At 37.1% G+C, this 21,613-nt stretch overlaps 1 protein-coding gene across 2 annotated transcripts in view; it reads left to right on the top strand.

The window, feature by feature from the left end:
- Nucleotides 1-21,613, top strand: part of ATAD2B (ATPase family AAA domain containing 2B) — a 75,255-nt gene that overhangs the window by 26,239 nt on the left and 27,403 nt on the right. The window contains exons 9-21 of one of the 2 annotated variants that reach the window (XM_085056974.1): nucleotides 284-382; nucleotides 1,333-1,444; nucleotides 1,870-1,985; nucleotides 2,729-2,903; nucleotides 3,667-3,755; nucleotides 4,540-4,699; nucleotides 5,635-5,725; nucleotides 11,498-11,809; nucleotides 15,535-15,667; nucleotides 17,599-17,785; nucleotides 18,446-18,631; nucleotides 19,288-19,423; nucleotides 19,732-19,913. In XM_085056974.1, coding sequence (XP_084913100.1) covers nucleotides 284-382; nucleotides 1,333-1,444; nucleotides 1,870-1,985; nucleotides 2,729-2,903; nucleotides 3,667-3,755; nucleotides 4,540-4,699; nucleotides 5,635-5,725; nucleotides 11,498-11,809; nucleotides 15,535-15,667; nucleotides 17,599-17,785; nucleotides 18,446-18,631; nucleotides 19,288-19,423; nucleotides 19,732-19,913 — 1,978 coding nt within the window. Of the gene's footprint in view, nucleotides 1-283; nucleotides 383-1,332; nucleotides 1,445-1,869; nucleotides 1,986-2,728; nucleotides 2,904-3,666; nucleotides 3,756-4,539; nucleotides 4,700-5,634; nucleotides 5,726-11,497; nucleotides 11,810-15,534; nucleotides 15,668-17,598; nucleotides 17,786-18,445; nucleotides 18,632-19,287; nucleotides 19,424-19,731; nucleotides 19,929-21,613 lie in introns of both variants that reach the window. The other variant, XM_085056973.1, reaches the window with a different exon arrangement.

The following is a 21,613-nucleotide window of genomic DNA, read 5'->3' as shown; positions in this document are numbered from 1 at the left end:
TTCAAATCACATTGCTGAGGTAACGTGGACTGGACCAGATATCTTGTGGGGCTCTACTGTTCTAGTAATGCTCATGTTGAAATCAGATAGTTGCTGTGGCAGTGAGAGCTGTTGTTTCCCTAATTCTCAGATTATTTTGATACTTCAACTAAAATTTGCGTGCATCTCAAACCCGAACAATTCTGTGCTTGCCATTTTAATTCCACTTTCATGGAAGAACCAAAACAATGCCATTCTACTGCAAAAAAGACTGAGTTTTCTGTTTGGTTTGCCACTTCAATAGGAGAAAGAAGCATGCCATTCACAGCAGCGATACAACCTCTTCAGATGAAGAACGTTTTGAAAGAAGAAAATCTAAAAGCATAGCCAGAGCAAGAAACAGGTATCAAAACATCCTTGGTTTTTAGAATGGTTTGATTTTATTGTTTATCAGAAAACAAGCAGAACTAGTCTATAATATTTTATGAGTTCTGCAGACTTTTGATTCTGCCTGTAATTACCTGCAGACATGGTTTAGGAGGGGTGTTGGTTATATACTAATATAGACCTTGGAGTCTTATGAGTAGATCATTAATAGTATAGATAAAAAGATGGAATTACAAGAATAGCTGTTTGATTCAATTGGGTTATAAACAAACAATTCTTGTTGGTTAAAATAGGTTTTTATTCTTGATGTAACTTGGTCCCAGTTAATTCAGTTGTACTCCTAGCTCTTCCCTCTTCCTCTTGTGTAACAGTTCATGCATTCTACGCACCCAATGCATATTTTTTTGACTTTGTCGTGTATTTAGCAGCAATCTAAAAGTGGAAGATCTATAAATAATTTTATTTACTGCCACAGATATATAGGTAGGAAAGTTCAGCAGAAAAAGAAAGTTTCCTCATCTTTTTTCCATCTCTTCCTGTCTGCCACATTGTTCCCTTTTCCATTGTGAGGAATTCAAACAACGTACAGCTACCAGAAGTGTAGTTCTGACTGTAACCTGTGTCTTACTGGTACCTTTGTTCCTCCCTTTAACTATGTACTTGGCCTGATGTCATATCTATGTAGGGGCTTAAGGGAAGGAAATATTGTTTCTTCTGTGTTTAATCAAAATAATCTATCCAGCCTAGTTCTCCAGATTGAAATGTGTGTATGGAAGCATAAGACTAACTTTATATTAAGGAACTTCCAGATACATAACAATAATTACCACACAAAAAAAGAGTAGCTTTGTTCAACAATCTGGGACAGTTACGCCTTTATGTAGTAAAAGGCATTTACTCTCTTGGTTCTACCTCTCCAAGCAGTGAAAACAGAACAGTATTTATTTGGTATTTGTTGTTGAACAGGTGCTTGCCTTTAAACTTCAGAGCAGAAGACTTAGCTAGTGGAATCCTCCGAGAACGTGTAAAAGTTGGGGCAAGTTTGGCTGATGTTGACCCTATGATTGTTGATAAGTCGGTGAGTTTTGGCAGTGCTTTCTGTCTTCCTTCCCTCAATTATGCATAAGCAGAATCCTTCACAGCCTCTCACTGAGGTTGGAGTAAATTTATAAAAAGTTCACTGATCTTTTAAATTTTATTTTATTGTTACCAAAGCTTTTGTCTCTTTATTCCTTTGGACTACAAAGTGTTTGCTCTGGTACTTAGGCTGGATCTCTGTAGATATCCTGGCATCTCTTGCACAGTTAACTTGCAAACCAGATAAGCCTCATGTAGCCAAGGGTTGACTTTCTCAACTATTTTTTTCACACTTTAAAATTCAGGGAAATCCTGTTGATCAATGCAGTGTTTTTCCTAATTTGTTTTCAAATGCTTTATTGGTAAAGGCACTTTTGTGGAAAGCTGTTACAATATAAACTTTGTATGCTCTTTTTTTTCCCTAAGGTGTGTTTTGATAGTATAGGGGGATTGAGCCATCATATCCTTGCACTTAAGGAAATGGTAGTGTTTCCTCTTCTCTATCCAGAAATATTTGAAAAATTCAAAATTCAGCCACCAAGGTAGGTGTATTTACTCTTACTGATGCTTTTTTATTAAGCTCTGAAGAATTGAAAACATATAGGAGATTGATGCTTTCACTCAAGTGTTTTGCAGTTCAAATAGATTAACATGTTTGCTATCAGAACATGTAATAAGCAGCTTGGAAGAGTTAAAAAACCCTAGTGTATTTTTCTTGTGGTAAGAAGATAAACTTTGTGACTGGGTGAAAGAAAGAATTCTCATGTGTTCTATTTAGTAGCACCTTGCCTTTTTTCCCATTATGTTGTCAAATATTTTACTAGATCAAGCAAAATGCTGATGTTTCTCTCAGTAATATTACACTGTGATTTTAACATTTATTGATCAGGCATCTTGGTATGTGATTTGTATGGGTCCATGGTATCTAAGTAAATTGCAAATGTGGGAGTATTTTTGTCACTTAATTACTTCATTCCAAAGACGTAAAAAACGCTGATTAAGGTGTTAGCTAAGACCCAATATTTGAAGCGGTGGTATTTAATGAATGTAAAAAAATGCTTTGGAAACTTAACATGCCTTTGACTAATGTTCTTTACAAATCAAAGTTTTACTGATTTGAAAGCATAAAACAAACTTAGATTTTATGAAGTTAATACACAAAATAATAATACAAGATCTTAAGTCTTTCTTCTCCAGGCTCCCTGTCTTCATTATAAAATTTGACTTGGAGTTTTTCAGGAGACGTAAAATAAGTTTGTGACTGTGTTGATCCATTTATCTTCAGGGGCTGTTTATTCTATGGTCCTCCTGGAACAGGTAAAACCTTGGTAGCTAGAGCTCTAGCTAATGAATGCAGTCAAGGAGACAAAAAGGTGGCTTTCTTTATGAGGAAAGGAGCAGACTGTCTCAGTAAGTGGGTTGGTGAATCTGAACGTCAGCTTCGACTCCTTTTTGATCAGGTTAGAAGAAAATATTTTTTTAAATATGATTTCTCTGTATGTTGTTTTTTGTGGTTTAGGTATCTAAAGTTATTTGCAATTGAAATGAAATAATTGTAAATTTCCAGAAATCAAGGAGGATTTTTCCAAGTGGAATATTTAGATGACAAGAATAGAGGAATGCCTAAAGTAGTTTTTCTGGAAACTTAGAGAAATAAATCTCTTGACTTGTCCATTAATGAAGCAGTTTGGGTAAAAATTGAAAAAAAAATCAGTGAGTTTGAGTTAGACTGGCATGTTCAAGATAAATGCTACTGAGAGGAGTGCTTGATTGCATTGGTTGTGTGTCTATTTTAGTGCTCCTTCTTGGCTTAGAGGAGGTTGGACAGAACAGAGAGTCACACAAAGCAGTGAAATGCAGTAGCTCAAAGAAAAGTAGTTGTCAGAGATGTCTAAACAAACAGATTATGAGCAGATAAGCTCATGTTTTCTGTAACTAAGTGTAAGGTGTGTGTTTGTCTTTAACCTGTCCAGCACACAGTAAATCTGGTACACTGGTGCCATCTTGCTTACTCAAAGCAGACTGCACTCTGCTTTGCTTTGAAACACTGCTGGAGTTGGAAATTCAGATTTCATTTCAGACTTTACACTTTCTAACAAAGATGTTTCATTTATGTGTTAGTTTAGAATGTTAATGCTTTGTAGTGAAACCAGTTTTCAATGTTGATGGATAAATTAGGAATTAACAGTGAATTCCATTTTTGTTTTATTTATTGCATACCAGGCATACTTGATGAGACCCTCTATAATCTTTTTTGATGAAATAGATGGCTTGGCTCCAGTTCGTTCTAGCAGACAAGATCAGATTCACAGGTAATATTTCTTGTATGCTGCCATTATCTTGGTATAGGGTACATTATCTTGGTAAACTCTTAAATGTAATTTTACTCATTTCCCAGGAAAGGTTTTTACTTTTTCTGAAGCTCACTCACACTAGAAAGGACAAATTGGTTTTTTGGTGTAGAAAGTCATCTTTTTGGTCCTTCAGACAGACTGTAATTTCCAGGGAATTGAATTGCAATGACAATTACCCTTCAGCCATGTTATTAACTGCAAGATTTCCACAGCCATTCCTTGGTTTGCTGTTTTGTGCTGTAAACAGATTAGATTGTCTGTTACCAGCCCAATCGAATAACAGTTGAAAAAATGTTATTCTAACATGATGAATTATAATGTTCTATGAATGAGCTAAACTCACCTGTGATTTTGATTCTAGATGGTGTAATGTACAAACATATCTTGTGTTGCTATTGTGTTATTTTTTAAAACATTTTTTACAACAGTTTGCTGCTGGCCGAAATTTTCCGTGGCTTCTTTTGATCCCAGTTTTTGCTGGGCTCTGTATGGCAACACACTTATACCTGTCATTCTATAGGTGGTATTTATGTGTCTGTCTCCCTCCACTCTGTTGAGAGAAACAGGAGAGAAATTTAGGGCCAGCACACCAGGAGGTCAGTGTAATATATGAGACTTGAAACTGTTATGCACATGTTTGTAGCTTCACTTTTTTATTTTGAATGTATACATGTTGCATTTGAAAATGCAAAAGTTCTTGCAGTGTTTCCTGTACTTTCTTTTTCTGAAAACTCTCTTTTAGCTCCATAGTGTCTACTCTTCTTGCCCTCATGGATGGACTGGACAACAGAGGTGAAATAGTTGTAATTGGTGCTACAAACAGACTGGATTCTATAGATCCTGCACTCAGGAGACCTGGTCGCTTTGACAGGGAATTTCTTTTCAACTTGCCTGACAAAAAGGTAAAACCTGGAAAGGAGATTAATTAATAAACATCTTTAGTGTATTAAACACTTGAATGCCTGACAGCCAAGCTGATGAAATAAAAATATTCATTCTTGATTGTAAGAATGCTTAATTTTAGGAAGACATTTTTAGTATAGACAGATTGTATACATAAAGTTGTATTGAGCTTCAGATCTTCAGGATATAGCTAAAACTAAACAGAGGTAAATTATTCACAATAAACTGAATTATCTTATCTAAAAAGCTTATCTAAAAACTATGGATTTGAATAATGAACCCTACTGGAGGCTTGAAACTTAGGGTAAGAGAAAATAACTTAAAATCTTGTAGACTTACAAGCATGTAAAAAACGTGGATGCACAGCCAGACATTACAATGTTGGCAACAGAAACATTTCAGTTCCTTATTCTAAACTTACATAAACTCAGCCGTAATACTTCAAGAATTTATTCCTAAAATTAAATTTCCATTGTATATGTATAGATGGATTTGGATTCTGTAGAACTTCTAGCTGGAATTGTTTTTGGGATTCATGTGTATGTGCTGTGCTACTCAGCAATACATTATTTGGTGAGGCCTTTAACTGTAGAACCTGTTAATCACATGTGCAGTAATTTAAATGAAATTCTAAAACTGTGATAATTCCTAATAGAACATGAGTTTTGATCAGTTCGTGTAAAATAATGTTGATTAAACGGAAATTAAAATGTATAACTGGTGAAAAAAGTACTGATTATATATGGCATTAAAAAGGAAGAGAAAAGCTTTGCTCTTGAGAGACTTTCAAGTGGTAAGTTCTATTTTGTGTGTCTCAGTTACAAATCAAAAGCAGGTAAAGTAACTATAGGTTCACATGAATAATATTTTTTCTCTGACATGGATTTGGCTTGTTAGTTTTTAATCTCTTTTTTTTTTTTTTTTTTTAAATCAGGCACGAAAGCACATTTTGCAAATTCATACCAGGGATTGGAACCCCAAATTGTCAGATCCTTTCTTAGGAGAACTGGCTGAAAAATGTGTTGGTGAGTGTTAATGATGTTAGTACCTTTACTGTAAAGGCTTTCTCTTCTGTGTAAAACTTAGAAGATATTTTCTAATCTTTACCTTTCTAAACTTCTGTACTTTGAACAACACTCTTTTTGTAGTAACAAAATACATTTCAGTCTTACTAAAATACAAAATGAGTAGCTAGTAGTCATTTGAAAATACAACCACATTTCTTTTCTGTAACACCACTGTCCTTATATAGAATGCATACCCTGAAAGAGAAGCAAAATGAAGTTGGAATTGGAATCTTTAGGTAGTCTTCCCATTAAATAGTGTATTATAAAAGAGATAGGGAGATTGGAGATTTTTCTGTCTACTTATTGAGGGAAAAAAATCGGTACTTGTGTGTGTGGTTTTTGTTTTTTGTTTGTTCTTTACTGACTGGCATGCTCCCCTCTGACATCTATCTAGCAAACTAACCAGCCTTTCTAAAGATGAAATTTTTTTCCAGATTGCTAACACAGAACAACCTCAAAGTGTAGATATAGGTAGGGGGAAAAAAAAAAGCACCACACCATGAATACATTAAATACACCTCTGGACCTCCCAAAGACCTGCTGTACTGAATGGAGGTTGGTTGTTCAAGATAAGCCTGCTGTTTAAATCTAATCAGAAATAAACTCAGATATTTTTATACTGAATTTAACAGAGGAAATTATCCTAAAGCACACACCACAATATCTTCTCAACAATTTGTCATGCAAAGGTACATCCTCTGTCAGTCATCTGCTTGGATGAGAACTGAAGTTCTCAGAAAAAGAAGTCTCAAATATCTGTGCTTTGGAATCCATCATCATGGAATCTTAAGAACTTTAGATTGAACATTGATCCATTCAGTCAGCTACAGTACATCCGAATTATCCTCTTCATCCACAGGGACATCTCTCATCGAAGCAGCATCCCTCCGCTTTTGATGCACAAAGACCTCAACATCTTCTGGTGAGGAGAAAACATAACTATCCAGCAAACTCCAGTTTAAGCTTTGCCGGGTATAAGACAGCACATGACAAACCCATTTCACGTAAACACTGCTTGATTTATGCAAAGACATGGTGCTGCTTAGTGGGAGAGAGGGGAATAGGTGGGAAAAACCATAGATGTTTCTTTAAAAATGCACCGCATTTTTTCATTGAGAACATGCTACTTTAAAATTTCAGACAATTGGGAAAGCCATTTGTACATTTGATTGGAAGACATTCTTTGTGTTCCATAAAGTCTGTCAGTTCTGTGGAAGTCAGCTAACAAAAAGAAATACCCTTTTCTGTTTTCTTTGGCTTTCCTACTCTCCAGCTACTGTACACTTGATTGTCTCCAGTCTGTATCTTGGAATTTCAGTGTTTCCATACATCCCAGATGAAAATCTTTTGACTATTACGAAGACTTTTCAAAATGGCTGAAGTAAGACTCATGTATCTTCTTCACCTTGAGATTGCCTCATCATTTCTATAAGTGAAATCTGCAGCTGTAGTGATTTAAGCAGACTTTCCAGATTCTTTGTGGCCATTACCCATGGGACTCATTGGCACACATGTATGTCTGTGATACAGTTTATGTCAGTCTGCTATTTCCTCTTGTGTGCAAATTTTCTTTAAAAACAAACAAACAACCTTCCCCCCACAATAAAACAACGCTGCCTCTTCCCCAAGTGAAAGCTGCCTAGGCTTGCCAGGCTTTTGGCACAGCATGGTTGATACCTCTCTCCAGTTCAGCAGACTTGGCAACGCTTAACTCCAAGCTTTTGGATCCTAATGAAGAAAACTGCTGAAATACTCCCAAAGCAAATGACTTTGGGGAAGCAGGTGTATGTGCGATTCAGAACTTCTTAAGATCCAGGGGTGTAATTAGAAGGAAATTTGAAGGGAAAAGCCCCAGGACTTGAAAAAATAGGTTATTTCCTGAGGGTTAATTTTTGTCCCAGGTGTTACGGATTACAACCTTGTAGTGGATTTCTGTGTCTGTGAGAATTAAAGACTCCATTTCTGTGAATGGCCTCATGACTGCAATGTGTGTGAGACGAAGTGAAGCAGCCTGGGGAGAGCACAGCATTGCTCGGAAGACCCCACACTCATGTCTTATTAATGCCTTCAGTAAACACACCTAATTACTCTGTTTTTTCTCCTTACTGGAGATGAGTCCCAGATACCCTGAACTTTATAAATCCTTTCTTCTCTCTTGTGCTTATTCCCTTGTTCTGAATGGTAGCTTTCTGTAGGTAGAGAGACACCTACGAGCTCAGTCTTGCAGGAAACAAAACATATCAGCAACTGAAAAAATGTGAATTCCTCCATCTGGCATCTTGCAGATGAATCTTTTTACAATGTAGTGAGGGTTATTTAAAGAATGTTAAATAGAATTTTAGAGAAGCAAACTATCATGCTCAAGATGCTTGTTAAAAATACTCTGTTCTGTGCTTATTATTGCTGGAGCATTTTGTGGCAAAATGATCCCATGTTAAATTTTTCTTTCCCATCCTCATATAATGGTGGAGCGGGAAATTTTGGCATTATTGTTCTTGTTTTTCACAATTTTTTAAGATAAGTCTAGTAGTTATTTTTCATCTCTGTCATCATGCTGAGTTGTTTGCTAACTCTCTTTCCCTGCAGTCATTTTGGGAGTTTTGTAGGGAGTTGCGCAACATGAAGTAGAAGAAGTGGTCAAGATTGTTCACCTAAATGCTTCCACCAGTTCAGTTGCACTTTGTTGTGGTTTTTAAGGGTAGGTTTTAGGCAGAAGAAATTTTAAAGAGGACATAATTTCTGCACAGTAGAGATGGAAGAGGATGGCTGGAAAATTTTGGTGATCAAAGTGCATTCTTTGGAAACTTACATAGGAATCTACTTGTTTGCTGTACTGCTTTTTGAAAGCTGTACTGTGGTGGTGCTGGATAGAAGAAAATGGGCTACTTGACAGGAATCCTCATTTTGTTCTAAGTTAAGGTGTGCTAGTACATTTTGCCTGGCAAATTGAACATCTTTTGTGAGATGCTTCAAAAATGGAAGCAAATGCACTGAACCCTGAGTTTATATTACAGTGTCAATTTGGATAAAAATTGATTCAGGGTATTTACTGTTGGCATGATACATTTTATTTTGCTTTGACAATACTTCACTCTTGTTTTTCTTCCTCTTAATCAGTTTGTGTTTGCTTCTTAGAAATAAAAAGCTCTTTAATGTTTCACAAGGTACAGGATTTTTGCAGTTTCCCTGTCACTGAAATGGATGTACAGTATGCACAAGAGAGCCCCTCAAAAAAAGACACCAATTACTAGTTTTCAAATGTAATTGCTCCTGAGAAATGAGAAGTAGAAATGGAGACTAATTGTGTATCTGATCACCTGAGAATTTAATTTTAAAAATAGGCTACAGGCTATTATTTCCTAATTTTGCAATTCTTTGGAGATGTACAAGCAGTGATTAAAATGACTGTTAGAAAGCGATGTAACAGCATTTTTTAATAGAAAAGTTGGGAAGGAAATAGCTCCTGAGCTGCTGAATCTTTTGTCACAAAGATACTAAACTAGTTTCTAAGGTGACAGGCATTCAGGGTGCTGTATATCTCCAGCATATCTTTGATTTCAGCTTGGTTTAGTGCTCCCCACACTCATTTTTTATTTAATCTAGTGTGGTTTTTGGTTGAGAAGTGGACCAGTTTAAATGGGAATGTGATACCTGATATCTAAAGAACAAAGCAAAATTTAGAACCCTGGTTTGATTTCTCTGATGCACCTGTAGCTACTGTCTAATAGTTTTTACATGGTCGGAGTGTGCCTGCATAGTTTGGATTTTATGCTAAATGAAAGTTAAAAAAAAACCCAAACAACATAACTTTAGTCCTGAAAACAATTAGTTGCCTATTGATTAATATAGTAGATATATCTGAACATATTTCAAATATAATGTGTATTTATTTCAAGGTAACTTAGGAATGTGAACTGCTGCATACATTTTAGATAACAGTCATGGTCTGGACTCACCAGATTTACACAGTTGTAGCTACTAACCTTTTTATAAAATTGCAAAGCTTAGTTTAAAAATTGCAGGAATCGTCCGATATTTATGGTGATCTTCCATCTGGGTTTACTTCTGTTTTGCTTTTTTTAAAAAAAAATATTTTCAAGTATATATAGGAAAGGTGCAATTTGAAGTCTCATCCAATTTGTCATCTTTATAGCTGAAAAGTTGGTATCTTTTATTATTATCCCCAAAATGTATATATCTGAAAGATGGGGATGGAAAGGTGTCTGTCTTCCATATTAATTGCTTCCTTTTTTATTTTTAAACACGGTGTATAGAATCAGCATTGTTCCTTATTACTGTATGGCTCTTGTAAAAATACATGTGCCAGCAGCACTGAAAGAACATCAGTGGCTAAAGAGAGAGAAGCAAGGCAGGCCTCAGTGTTGAGACTTGGTGCTGCCAAAAGACCAATCATAGAGTCATAGAATATTTTGTATTGGAAGGGACCTTAAAGTTCATCCAGTTCCCCCCCAGTGTACCAGGCTGCTCTGAGCCCCATTCAACCTGGCCTTGAACACTTCCAGGAATGGGACACCCACAGCCTCTCTGGACAACCAGTTCAAGTGCCTTACAGGAAAAAAATTTTTTCCTATCATCCAATCTAAACCTGCCCTCTGTTCTAGTACAAAAATAGAGTAAAAAAACTCAGATGGTGTAAGACTTGGTGGGGAGGGGGAGTAGTTTTAACTAAAGAATTGATTAATTACCTTCTATAAACACTTCATTACAAACCCATGAACTTTTATATGGCAGTACCTTAGTGCAACACATTTTCCTATAGCGACTCTAATTCTCTAAATGACTTTTCTCACTGGAATATTGTTTTACAGTTTTTGAAAGATGGAACTATGGTGCCTCAAAATGTAGAGGCATATTAACATCTCTTGCCGAGAGAGATGGAAAAACTTGAAATCTAATTTCTAGCCCTGGGGAAAACCCCCAAACCATTAGTACTGCAAAAGGCTCAGAGGTATTAAGTCTCTCTGTATCTCATAATTATCAGATCTATGTTTTTCAGTAATGATGATTAAGCAATTATAGGTAGCCACCTGTAGATACTTAGGAAGATGGGCTAAATTAAAATTTTAATGCATTTTAATTTCTATTTTTGGTTATATTAATAAAGTTATGAAACTCTTAAAAAGTCTGAAACATTTTCCTTGATAGTAGAAGTTTACATTTTTCCGAGAATCCAGAGTATGCTTTTGTTAACAAGAGATTTCATCTCTTCCATATTTTTCTCATGAAACATTTTTCTTTATACTGCTCATTTTCTCAGACTGTATAAGTTTAAAGTTGGTGATGTTCAGTGTAACAAAATTACTTTGCTATTAAAGAATATGTTCATGTAGAGGTATTAAAAGAAAAAAGGAGGAGAGGGACTAGCCTGTTAAAATTGCACACATACTTTAGACAATATTAAGGGAAAAGAAAGAGTAGTAACAGACTTGTAACCCAGGACTGAAAACACACTATGTATCATATGATACAGTGAAAACTGAGGTAATTTTAACCTCCATGTGGAATTAATTTCTTAGTATATCTTAATAAACCTGTCTAATTTCTTGGTAAACAACACTGTCACCAGATTATGACCTGATACCTTTTGGCAGATGCTTTGCGGACCTTGACAATTATCACTGGTTTGTTTTTAGCTGGATGCATGTTTGAGACACGTGTGGCACAGCAGTGCTGTTTCATGGGAGGTGTTTGTGTTTTTGTGTGTACTAGGGTACTGTGGAGCTGACATAAAAGCACTTTGCACTGAGGCTGCCTTGATTGCCCTGAGACGCCGCTATCCCCAGATTTACATGAGCAGTCAGAAGCTCCAGCTGGACGTTTCCTCAGTAGTTCTCAGCGCCCAGGATTTCTACCATGCAATGCAGAACATTGTGCCTGCTTCCCAACGGGCTGTGACCTCCTCGGGCCACGCGCTGTCCCCTGTCATCAGGCCACTCTTGGAAAGGACCTTCACCAAGCTCCTCGAGGTCCTACACAAAGTGTTCCCTCATGCTGAATTCAGCCAGGGTGACAAAAGTGAAGGTAAGTGGTTTGGGTTTTTTTGAAAGTGCTGTTTCAGTTTTTCAGTTTGCAAGAATTTCAGCTGGCTTTCTTCTCCATGTAGCCTTAAATCTGATGTGAATTTGCATCAGTGTTGTTAGGGTATAAATACAATTTGCTTGGATGTTGCATAATTGCTGATTGCAAGTTGTTGTAGAATCTAATGACCTGACCTATATAGAGCAAGGTCCCATGGGTGCGAGGACCATCCAAAAAAAGAACTCACCAGTAATTTGCAATTTAAATACAAGAAATGATGGGGCATAATTAAAGGTCAGAACAAAAACAAACCAAACCAGTGAGATAATGTTGCTCAGTGTATCAGGACCTGAAACTGGTGCTTCTGTCCTGAACATTGGTTAGCTGTCCCCAGTCCTTTGCATGCTGATAGAAGCTTTGGGGGTCTCACAGCTCAGCAGGTGTTTAGCTGAGATACCTGAGTCTATGTAATTATCATGTTCTGATTTAGAAGAAAGTCCTGAGGCTTCCCTCTCCATGAACTGGCCTGGTGTCCTCCTGATCCTCTGAGCTGATTCTGTTGTTAGCAAGTGAACTATTTGCTGTTTTGTCAAGTTAGCTTTTTTTGCCAAATTAGTGAGTCAAATCAACTCACTAGGGGGTCAGTGAATGCCAGAACCCTGCTGCAGTGGGAGCAGTGTGAGTGCACCAAGGAATCAGGGAATCAGAAGGAATGTGATTGACTTTTTAGACTGGCAATGACTCGATAACTTCTGGGGTTTTTTACCCAGTTCTTCTCAGACGTACTTTAATAGTTACCCTGGTCATTTCTTGGAAGTTAAATGTTGAACAAGGTACCTTGGGTTTGATATCTGTTTATTCTAACGCAGTCTACTGTTCTTATCTGGGATCACTCTCACCCCCCAGCTCTGCAAACAGTACTTGGGGCTGTGTGTGATTAACTTGAGAACAGCCCAGTTGTAAAGCAAATCTGTGACAGCCATGACTTTCTTCTCATTCCTGTTCCAGAGCATGCTTTCAGCCTGCAGCCCAGGCAGCTTAAGCTGATCCTTGTGCTGGCTGCTGCAGTCCTCCAGCCCAGCTGTGCATTTTTGCTCTATCCTTTCCACTTTCTTGAGTACATCAGGTCCTTTGTTAAACTTGTTTAGCCAGAAAACTCATCCAAAAATGATGTATTTATGTGTCTTCTGCTGACTGTGGGGTAGCTGGAGGTTTTAACAAGTGTTGGAGTTGGCCAGAGATGGGCCCTGGGAGCTTGTGCTGGTGGGTAGGGGGAAATGAGCTGGTTTGCAGCTGCAGTTAGATCCTATTGGGCTGCCTTGAGTGTAACCAAAGATATTTAAGATGCTTAGTCTGTTAACCTATTGGTAGCAGCCAATTTAGAAATTGTCATTATAGTTGAAGAATTCGTTTAAGTTCAGAATATTTTCTTTGGTTACATTTTTTACATTCCTATTTATTATTGCTCATTACTGCTAACAAATTCAGTTTGGAAGCTTTAGTTGATTTAAATAGTAGTTTCACTAGATAATTTGCTGCTCTGGGTATGCTCTGGGTACAAACATTTTAAATGTTTGTAGATAATTGATTTTGAAGATGCATGAACTAAGGTTTCATTTAACATTTCCTTAGGTTTTTTCCTTACCCCCTTAAATCCAAGAAAATATTGAATAACAGCCTTAATCTTTGTTAAAACCAGAAAAATCCACTTTCAGGTACAATGATGATACGTAAATGTAGATTATACAATAGGGCTTCAACTTTTCTTGAATTCAAAACCAAATATATAGCACATGTGTACAGGTGTGCTTACAATCTGCACATCTGGTTTTCTGCCCTTCACCAAAGATTATTCTTTCTTGTGTAGTTCAGTGAGTCAGATGCTCAAGCAGAGGATGTCACAGAGATTTGATGCTTGGGATTAAAAGATGGGCTGCCTTTTAAAATAATAGTGTATTTTTGGAGGAGAAAGCTGTGTCCAGTGTGTGAAGACTTACCTATGCCTACATTTGGGATACTGGAAATCCTGTCTGTTACAGGGACTGCAGTGAGCCCGGAGGTAGAAGGTCTATGTTGAGTTGATTTGGAGGTCTCCATCCTTAGCTTTAGCTAAACACCCAGCAGCTTCTGTGCTGTGTTTTCTTGCTTTGGAGTGGCTTTTGGCCACTCCTGGGGGTCTGCAAGCCTTTTTCATCTTCATGCTCCCTGAGGAATGATTGTCAGGTGTGTGAGTGCATCATAACTTGACAAAGGGACATGACACATCCTCATCCCATGCCAGCAGAATATCATTCCTACTATTCCTACTATCCCAGCCTAATCTGAATCCAGTTTCTTACATCACACAGCCAGCTAAGGGAACCTTTGTTGTTTCTTAACAATTTTTCATGGAACCCTGGAACAATTTTTCCTGTGGCTTAGATGGTACCTCTATCCAACACTTAACACTGCTTTGAAGGTGCTTCCTTTGTCCCCTTGTGATCACCTGATCAGTGTAACAGAACCTACCTGTGCCGTTGCCTCATGTAAATCTGACAAATCATGCAGTGGATTATGTATTTGAGGACAACAGTTGGATCTCTCTGTATTTCCCACTTTCATTTCACAGCAGTCCCTTTTCCTCAGTGGCTATGGCCACCTTGAGCTGCTGTTGGGATGTCTGGTGGTTGTCCTGAGCAGCAGCGTGCTGCAGTGGCTCTGGGCTGCTCTCAGGAATGCTGCCCATCATTGCAGAGCATTTTATTGCTCAGCAGACCTGGCCTCTGCAGTGCTCCTGCTGTACAGCTGAGTGGCTGTGACCATTTTCATTCCATCACTGCAGACTTCTCTCCCTATGGAAATGAGAACGAGTGGCCTTGCATGGGGCAAGAGAAACTCAACTCCTTTCCTGGGGCAAATAAAGATCTTGCAGCAGTTCCTTCCCAGTATCAAATCACACCAGGTAACTCTGAATCCCATTGCAGCTCTGGGAGCTAATTTACCTGATTTCCAGCTGTTACCTGGTTGTTTTGGTTTAGTGCCATGTTATTATTTTTTGCAGTTGTTTGTCCCTGCAGTGTGTCTTGTGAATACAATCAGTCTTTCAGCTTTTTTCTTTCAAGGTCTATATATTAAGTACTTCAGTTCATTATGCTACTGTATTACCAAAGGAATTAAAATAGGTAAAGGTATAGTATATGAATAAGGAATGCATTGAACTGATTTTGATTAAAAGTGATTTGCTATTCTTCAGCAGATTATCAGGCGGTGGAAAACAATTCTTCATCAACATACATTGTCTAGGTAGTCATGCTGAGAATAATTTTGGAAGAAGTGTACCTGTGAGAATTTGGACACTTGGAACAAGGAAATAATTACAAAATTCTGTGTAGTCTGAGGGATTACAAATTTTATAGCTTCATCCTTGAAAGCTCTTGCTGTGAAATAAACCCAAAGGAAGTGTTTCGTAACAACTTTAACTTTTTTGTATTTGAGAAGTTGCTTAGCGTGATGGTTTAAAAAATAAATTGTTATTATGATTAGACTTCTACAGTATTTAATGTGTTTTGGTTTTTGAAGTAATAAGTATTTATTATTCTGAAGTCTGATACTTAGACAGTTTTAACTAATTTCTTCTACATTTGGAGATTTATTATAATTGACACAAAGAAAATTGTAATATCTTGTCTTGTTTGTTGTGCATGTACTTAGAAGTGATAAAGTTCTAATTAATACATCTCTTGGAACAGATGTACCCAGTCTAATATTAGATGATAGTGAAGATGAGAATGCTTCATCAATTTTTGAGACGAGCTGTCACTCAGGATCACCAAAGAAACAGTCATCAGCTGCTATACATAAACCCTACCTTCATTTTACAATGTGAGTGTTTCTCTAAATGCATATTAACTACATAGATAAAACCAGGAGATTCTTACATTAGGAAAGCTAAGAAAGTTGTTCTTTTGCTTTGCGGTGGCAGTAGTGTTCTGTAATGGAAACATAAGTGCACAGACAAGAGTTTTAGATGTGGAGGTGTGCTTGGGAAAGGCCACATCTTACACACAGGAATCAGAAATGTTTTTCAATAGGCAAATGTAGATTAGAAGTTAACAGGAATTCTTAATTTTAACAAACTACTTTAATTTGAAAGATCAAGAACTGAGAAGAGATGAATGTAGGAATATTTTTGAGGGTTGTGTGCTTTGGTCCAAAGTGTAGTTGAGCATTGGTGTATGCAGCTGTTTGGAAGTATTCTTTATAATGAATGGATTCAGCATTTCTAATGTGCTTTTTTCATTGTTTTTCATGGTAAGTTTCAGGAAAACAGGAATTTAGAAAATACATATGATATTTGGAAAAGTGTTTCCTGTATAAATTGGACTGGCTACCGTAATTAACTGTAATTAATATTTCTTTGTTTTGTATTAAGAATAGTTTCAGAATACTTTGTGTGATGGTTTCTGCAGAGAGTTTGCTGAAAAAAGAAAATGAAGTTAGAAAAACTGCTCATTAGTGTTACTGTTTAGTAGAGCCATCTTGTGGAAAACTGCTAAAATTTTTGTGCTAGATGATAATGCCAGAACAGAATTTATGGATATCTAAGCTTAAAAATAAGGATTTAATTTCAGACAGTTGGAGGGACATAGTTAAGTTTGCTAATGCCAAATTTGAGCTCTTGTTGTGAGGTTACGAAGGGGGAAAAAAAACCTTCCAAAAGCAACAATACATATTTGTGTGGATGTGTGTCTAAATAAAAGAACCTCAACACTGTTTATTTTTGCAAGGTATGTAAACCTCCCCTAGTCTGTTTTCTCAGCATTTTGATTGTTATCTGAGTGTGTAATCACCACTGCCAAAGGTCAGCAGTGTTCATTGCTGTCCCAAAATGTTTAACATGAAGTTAAATTACCATGAAGTAATACCAGCAAGTCTTGTTCCGCTGCCCAAGTTCACTGATGGGCAGATAAAAATGCCCTAATGAGAGAAAATGCAAATTAATTTAAAGCTTTATTGTTTCATATTCAGTTTTATATAAATGGAAAATATTTTTAATGGAAAAGCTTAATGCTTTTTCCTTTGTGTCTCATTTGTCCATAAAACTGGGTAAAACCACCCAAAAGAAAGTAACAAACACAAGGAACCAAACGCCCTTGCATGGACTGCTTAGAGTTTCTTCTCAACAACAAAAAACCAAAAGATAAATTTACCTGTGCAGTTTTTCTTTAAAGTCTTCCTTCTGTCCAGAAGTCTGCTGAATAGAAGTGTACAAATATGCTAAAATACATGATGCACAGTGATTTTATTCAACCCTACTTCAGGTCCTGTTTCTTTAATAAGTAAACTATTGAAATGTTCAGTGATTCTTGGAAATCTTGGGCAGCTATTAGGGGATGAAAGGATTGACCTGGGATTCCTGAGGCTACTGAAGAGATAACGTTAGTAGTTAGGACTGAACTAGACATGATTAAATTGCAGTCTTTAGTGGATGTCCAATAAGTCTTTTTATATGATCAAGGAATTAGTTTTAAATAAACTGGTTATAATGAAAATTGTCATGACTTTAATATATGCATAGCTTCACACAGATGAGTTAGAATTAAATGGTTGTGAAGCCAAAGATAAGACAAATCTTGAATTATTGGCACCTGAGATAATGTTGAGGGACAGTCGAGTTAGTTGAATCTTTTTAGACTGTTGTAGGAAGCTATTACCCATTACTGAAAGTCTCATGGATTCAAAAATATCTCTTATATATCTATCCATTGATAACATTGGCATATTAATTGACTTTTGTCACTGTTCTGTTGCAGGTCAGCTTATCACCAGCCAACCTCGTACAGACCAAGATTACTGCTCTCTGGGGAAAGAGGTTCGGGTCAGACTTCGCACCTTGCTCCAGCACTATTGCACACCCTGGAAAAATTCTCTGTTCACAGGCTTGACCTGCCAGCTCTTTATTCAGTCAGTGCCAAAACGCCTGAAGAGTCATGTGCACAGGTGACATTTCAGATTCCTTTGTAATGAATCAATTATGTCATCCTGGTTGCATCAATATAAAGGCAGCCAGCTGGAATGTAACGTAAAATCCAGGTTTTCATAGGCTCTGTCTATTTGCCTGTTTAAAATAAAGAGGTCTCTAGAGATGGAGATCTCTCCAGTGACTAGAGAATGTAATTACATTTTTAACCTGCCCCCTCATTACATACCTAATGCTAAGTAGGTTTAATCTAGGTATTCAGTGCCTGGTGTTCATTTTATTCACTTGTGTATGGATTGGCGTGCTGTGGTTCTAGATTCATTTGCTTAGTTTTAAATGTTTTACATTCCAGAATGGCTTGTGGTGAATATTGCATGGATTGCAAAACAGTTAATTTTCATCTTGATTGTTCATAGCAAGTTTTTAAAACACACGTATTTTAAAAACAAAGTAGCTGCTCTGTAGTCTCCTTGGCACATTGACATAAAATAATTGAATGCTGTAGCTAAGAGTCACAGACACTTGTTTAGAAAGTCTTTAGATAATTCTATTCTGCTGCAACATTTGTCTGTAAAATACCACAAACATGAGTCATTTTCTAATGTACGAGAACTTTGTAACTCACAACTGATGGTAACAATTAGTTCCTTAGTTTAAATACCACTGTTTCTTTTAATTAGATCTTTCGTGAAGCTCGAAGAACAGTACCAAGTATAGTTTACATGCCTCATATTGGTGATTGGTGGGATGCTGTCAGTGAAACTGTGAGAGCTACTTTCCTAACTTTGCTGCAAGATATACCATCTTTCTCACCTATATTTCTACTGTCTACCTCTGAGTCCATGTTTAGTGATTTGCCTGAAGAGGTAAGTTTATTGTGGAAGGAGGGATTGTTAGGGAGTTCTGTGCTCTTCTGAATGTTTTAATCATGTAAAATAATTTTGTTTTGTAGTGGTTTTCTAACTTAATTTAAAATATGTCAAACAGAAAATGTAACAATAATTGAATGTTTGTAATTTTCCTTAATGAGGGATGTATGTCCATATTACTGATTTTCATAAGCTCCATGTTACTATGCTGAGAAGACAAATTTGTTTATTTTGTCAGTTGTTCTTTTTGACAAATGACTCCATTATAATTAAATGCAGATTTAGTCTAAAGGCCTGACCTTGAGCTTTATTCTGAGGCTCAGGATGGGGTGGGTTCCTGGTTTTTCTTCTCAACATTTCTTTGATTTTTTTTTTTTTTTTTTCCCTCCTGCCCTTTTACTCCCGTTTTACTGCAGGGGTGGCCATTGTTAGGATCATAGGATTCTGCAAGTTTAGTTTCCATAGAAAATTCAGTGAGAATTACAAGTATCTATTTTCCCTTTGCTGTGAACACAGCTTCAGGCAGAGTTTACTATCTTCTGTCCTGTGACTGATTTTGAAAAGTCTGGGACTAGTGTTGCAATATGGTCACTGTTCCTGTCTTTTTCAGTGGGAGCTCAACTTTCTTATGGCTTTTTTTTTTTTTGTTTTAGGTGAAATGTATTTTCAGAATCCAGTATGAAGAGGTTTTTTATATTCAAAGACCAAGTGAAGAAGACAGATTGCGATTTTTCAAAGGCTTAATTCTTGATGAGGCAGCAATGCCCCCACCAAGAAGGAAACAGGCTGGTAAACTAAGTTACAGTAAAACCAATTATAAAGTGATCCTAATGTTTTATTTTGTGTTATTTTCCTTTTTCAAAAGGTGTGTGTAGTTAACAGGTAGTGTAATTTCTATGTGGCAGCATTAATCAGTTCCCAGAGCAAATTTCACAGTTAACAGTTGTGGAAGATGAAGAGCTGTGGGGTCAAGAATGCAGTGACAGCTAGATCCATGATGCATATTAAATACATATAAAGAAATCTGGAGCGGCATAATCCCAATAGCCCCCGTGTTGTTGATGTTTCCATTGTCTGACTTCTTGTTTTTTCCCTAGCTCTTCGTGCCCTGGAAGTTCTTCCTCTTGCCCTGCCCTGTCCTGCCCGGGAGCTGTCGGAAGCGGAGAAGCAGCGGATGGAGGACCAGGAGGAGAACACGCTGCGGGAGCTGCGCCTGTTTCTCAGGGATGTCACCAAGAGGCTGGCCACCGACAAACGCTTTAACATCTTCAGCAAACCGGTGGATATTGAAGAGGTCTTGTTTCAGTAATGTGCAAACAATGAAGTTGAAAATAGTAGAAAAAGAATGCAAATTGAAAAAAGGAAATGGTTAGGTTAATTAGAAAAATAGATGTTTGATGTGTGATCTTTCCAATCTAAAATGGTGATTTTTAGCTGGTGATACAGTCACAGCCTCAACGTCCCTGTTGCAAGGATTTGAAGCATGTTCTAATGACCCTTGGAAAAACCTTGTGCATTCCTGCACATTTTAGAACTAAAATCAGCATTTTCAAATGCCAACTGTCCTATCCCTGCCAGTGCTCCTGAAATACTTGAAACCATAAATATAATTCTCTAATAGAAGTGTTTATAGCACTGTAATCATAAACATGATAATATTGGGAAAGTGATCTGTGTTCTGTAATGCATTCAGCATTAATAGTATTGTTGCATAATTTCAGCAGTAATGCTCGTGGATGCCATTAATCAGAGATGGTAGCACATTATAAGGCATTAACTGGTCGATTATGGACTGTACACATCTAACTGATGAGACAGTTCGATCTGCAAATCTATTTTCAGGTGTTGCTGTATGAATGGGGTTGTGTTTGGTCTGACTTTGAGATCAGATGCTGGCCCCCTGCAAGCTTTGCAGGCTTGCTAACTGAAAAAAAAGCCCAAAAAAACCCCAAACCAAACCCCTAATTGCTTCTGAAGAGAGAAGCATCTCTTTTGGAAGATACTAAAATATGAATATGGGACATCAGAAGTGCAGTTCTGTAAAAAGCAGATTTGGAGGGTAATTCCTTGCAGGATGGAACAGGCATCTTTTATGGGCTGATGCAGTCCTCTCTTAATCTGAACTTTCCATAGTGTTCCATAGCTGACTGTTTTTGAAAGCCTGGTGAGCTGTTTAATGTGGCAACCTACAGTGTGAGCATGGTCTGAGCAGTAACTTGGTTTGATTTTTCTTGTGAAACTGTTTGGGAGGTCCATTATTGTAGGAAACTCTTAATACTTGTCGTGAAGGTAGTTCCTTTCTGTCAAGAATTTGTGGTCTAAACTTACATGAATGAGGGCACATAGAGAAAGAACAAGTAACTGTCCGTGTTTTAGATAGAGAGAATCAAAATGTGAATTTGTTATTTGAAGATTTGCCAGAACCCTGCTTACATATCACAGCACCAGAAATCAAATGTAATCCTTTTTGTCCCACCTGCTGCATTTAAGCACAGGACTAGCCTTTTCTACAACAGCCTGTCTGCTTGACTTCCTTAGAAAATGTGTTAGGTTTGTTCCACTCCTGCTTGCATTGCAGAGAATGCTGCTGTGTGATAAGTCAAGGCTTTTCCTGACTAAATCAGCAGCTCTGTTTACAACTTCCAGTGAAGGTTTTCTCATGCTGTGTGCTAACAAGAAAAGGAAACCCGTGGCTTGGCTTTCCAATCCCTGAACCAGATACCATCATGTCTCCATAAAGGGAGACAAAAAGAAATTTTACCATTTTAATTAGTCAAAATAAATTTCAGTGTCTGTATTTAAGGAGTTAGGTGACACATTGCTGTCCACTGAAGTAATGCATTAATGTTAGTTTATGTTGTAATATGTGTCTGCAAGCAATATATTAAAAAAAAAATCTTATAGAGCCATTATGGCTTGATCAGAATATGTGTTTAACTCTTAAGTGCTTTGGCAGTGACCATCATATATGGGTGATTT

The sequence above is a fragment of the Lichenostomus cassidix genome, chromosome 3 (assembly GCF_008360975.1).
Source record: "Lichenostomus cassidix isolate B80296 chromosome 3, HeHo_3.0, whole genome shotgun sequence".
Classification (NCBI taxonomy): Eukaryota; Metazoa; Chordata; class Aves; order Passeriformes; family Meliphagidae; genus Lichenostomus; species Lichenostomus cassidix.
Note: the sequence above shows the minus strand (reverse complement) of the source record. Positions and strands in the feature narration are given on the sequence as shown.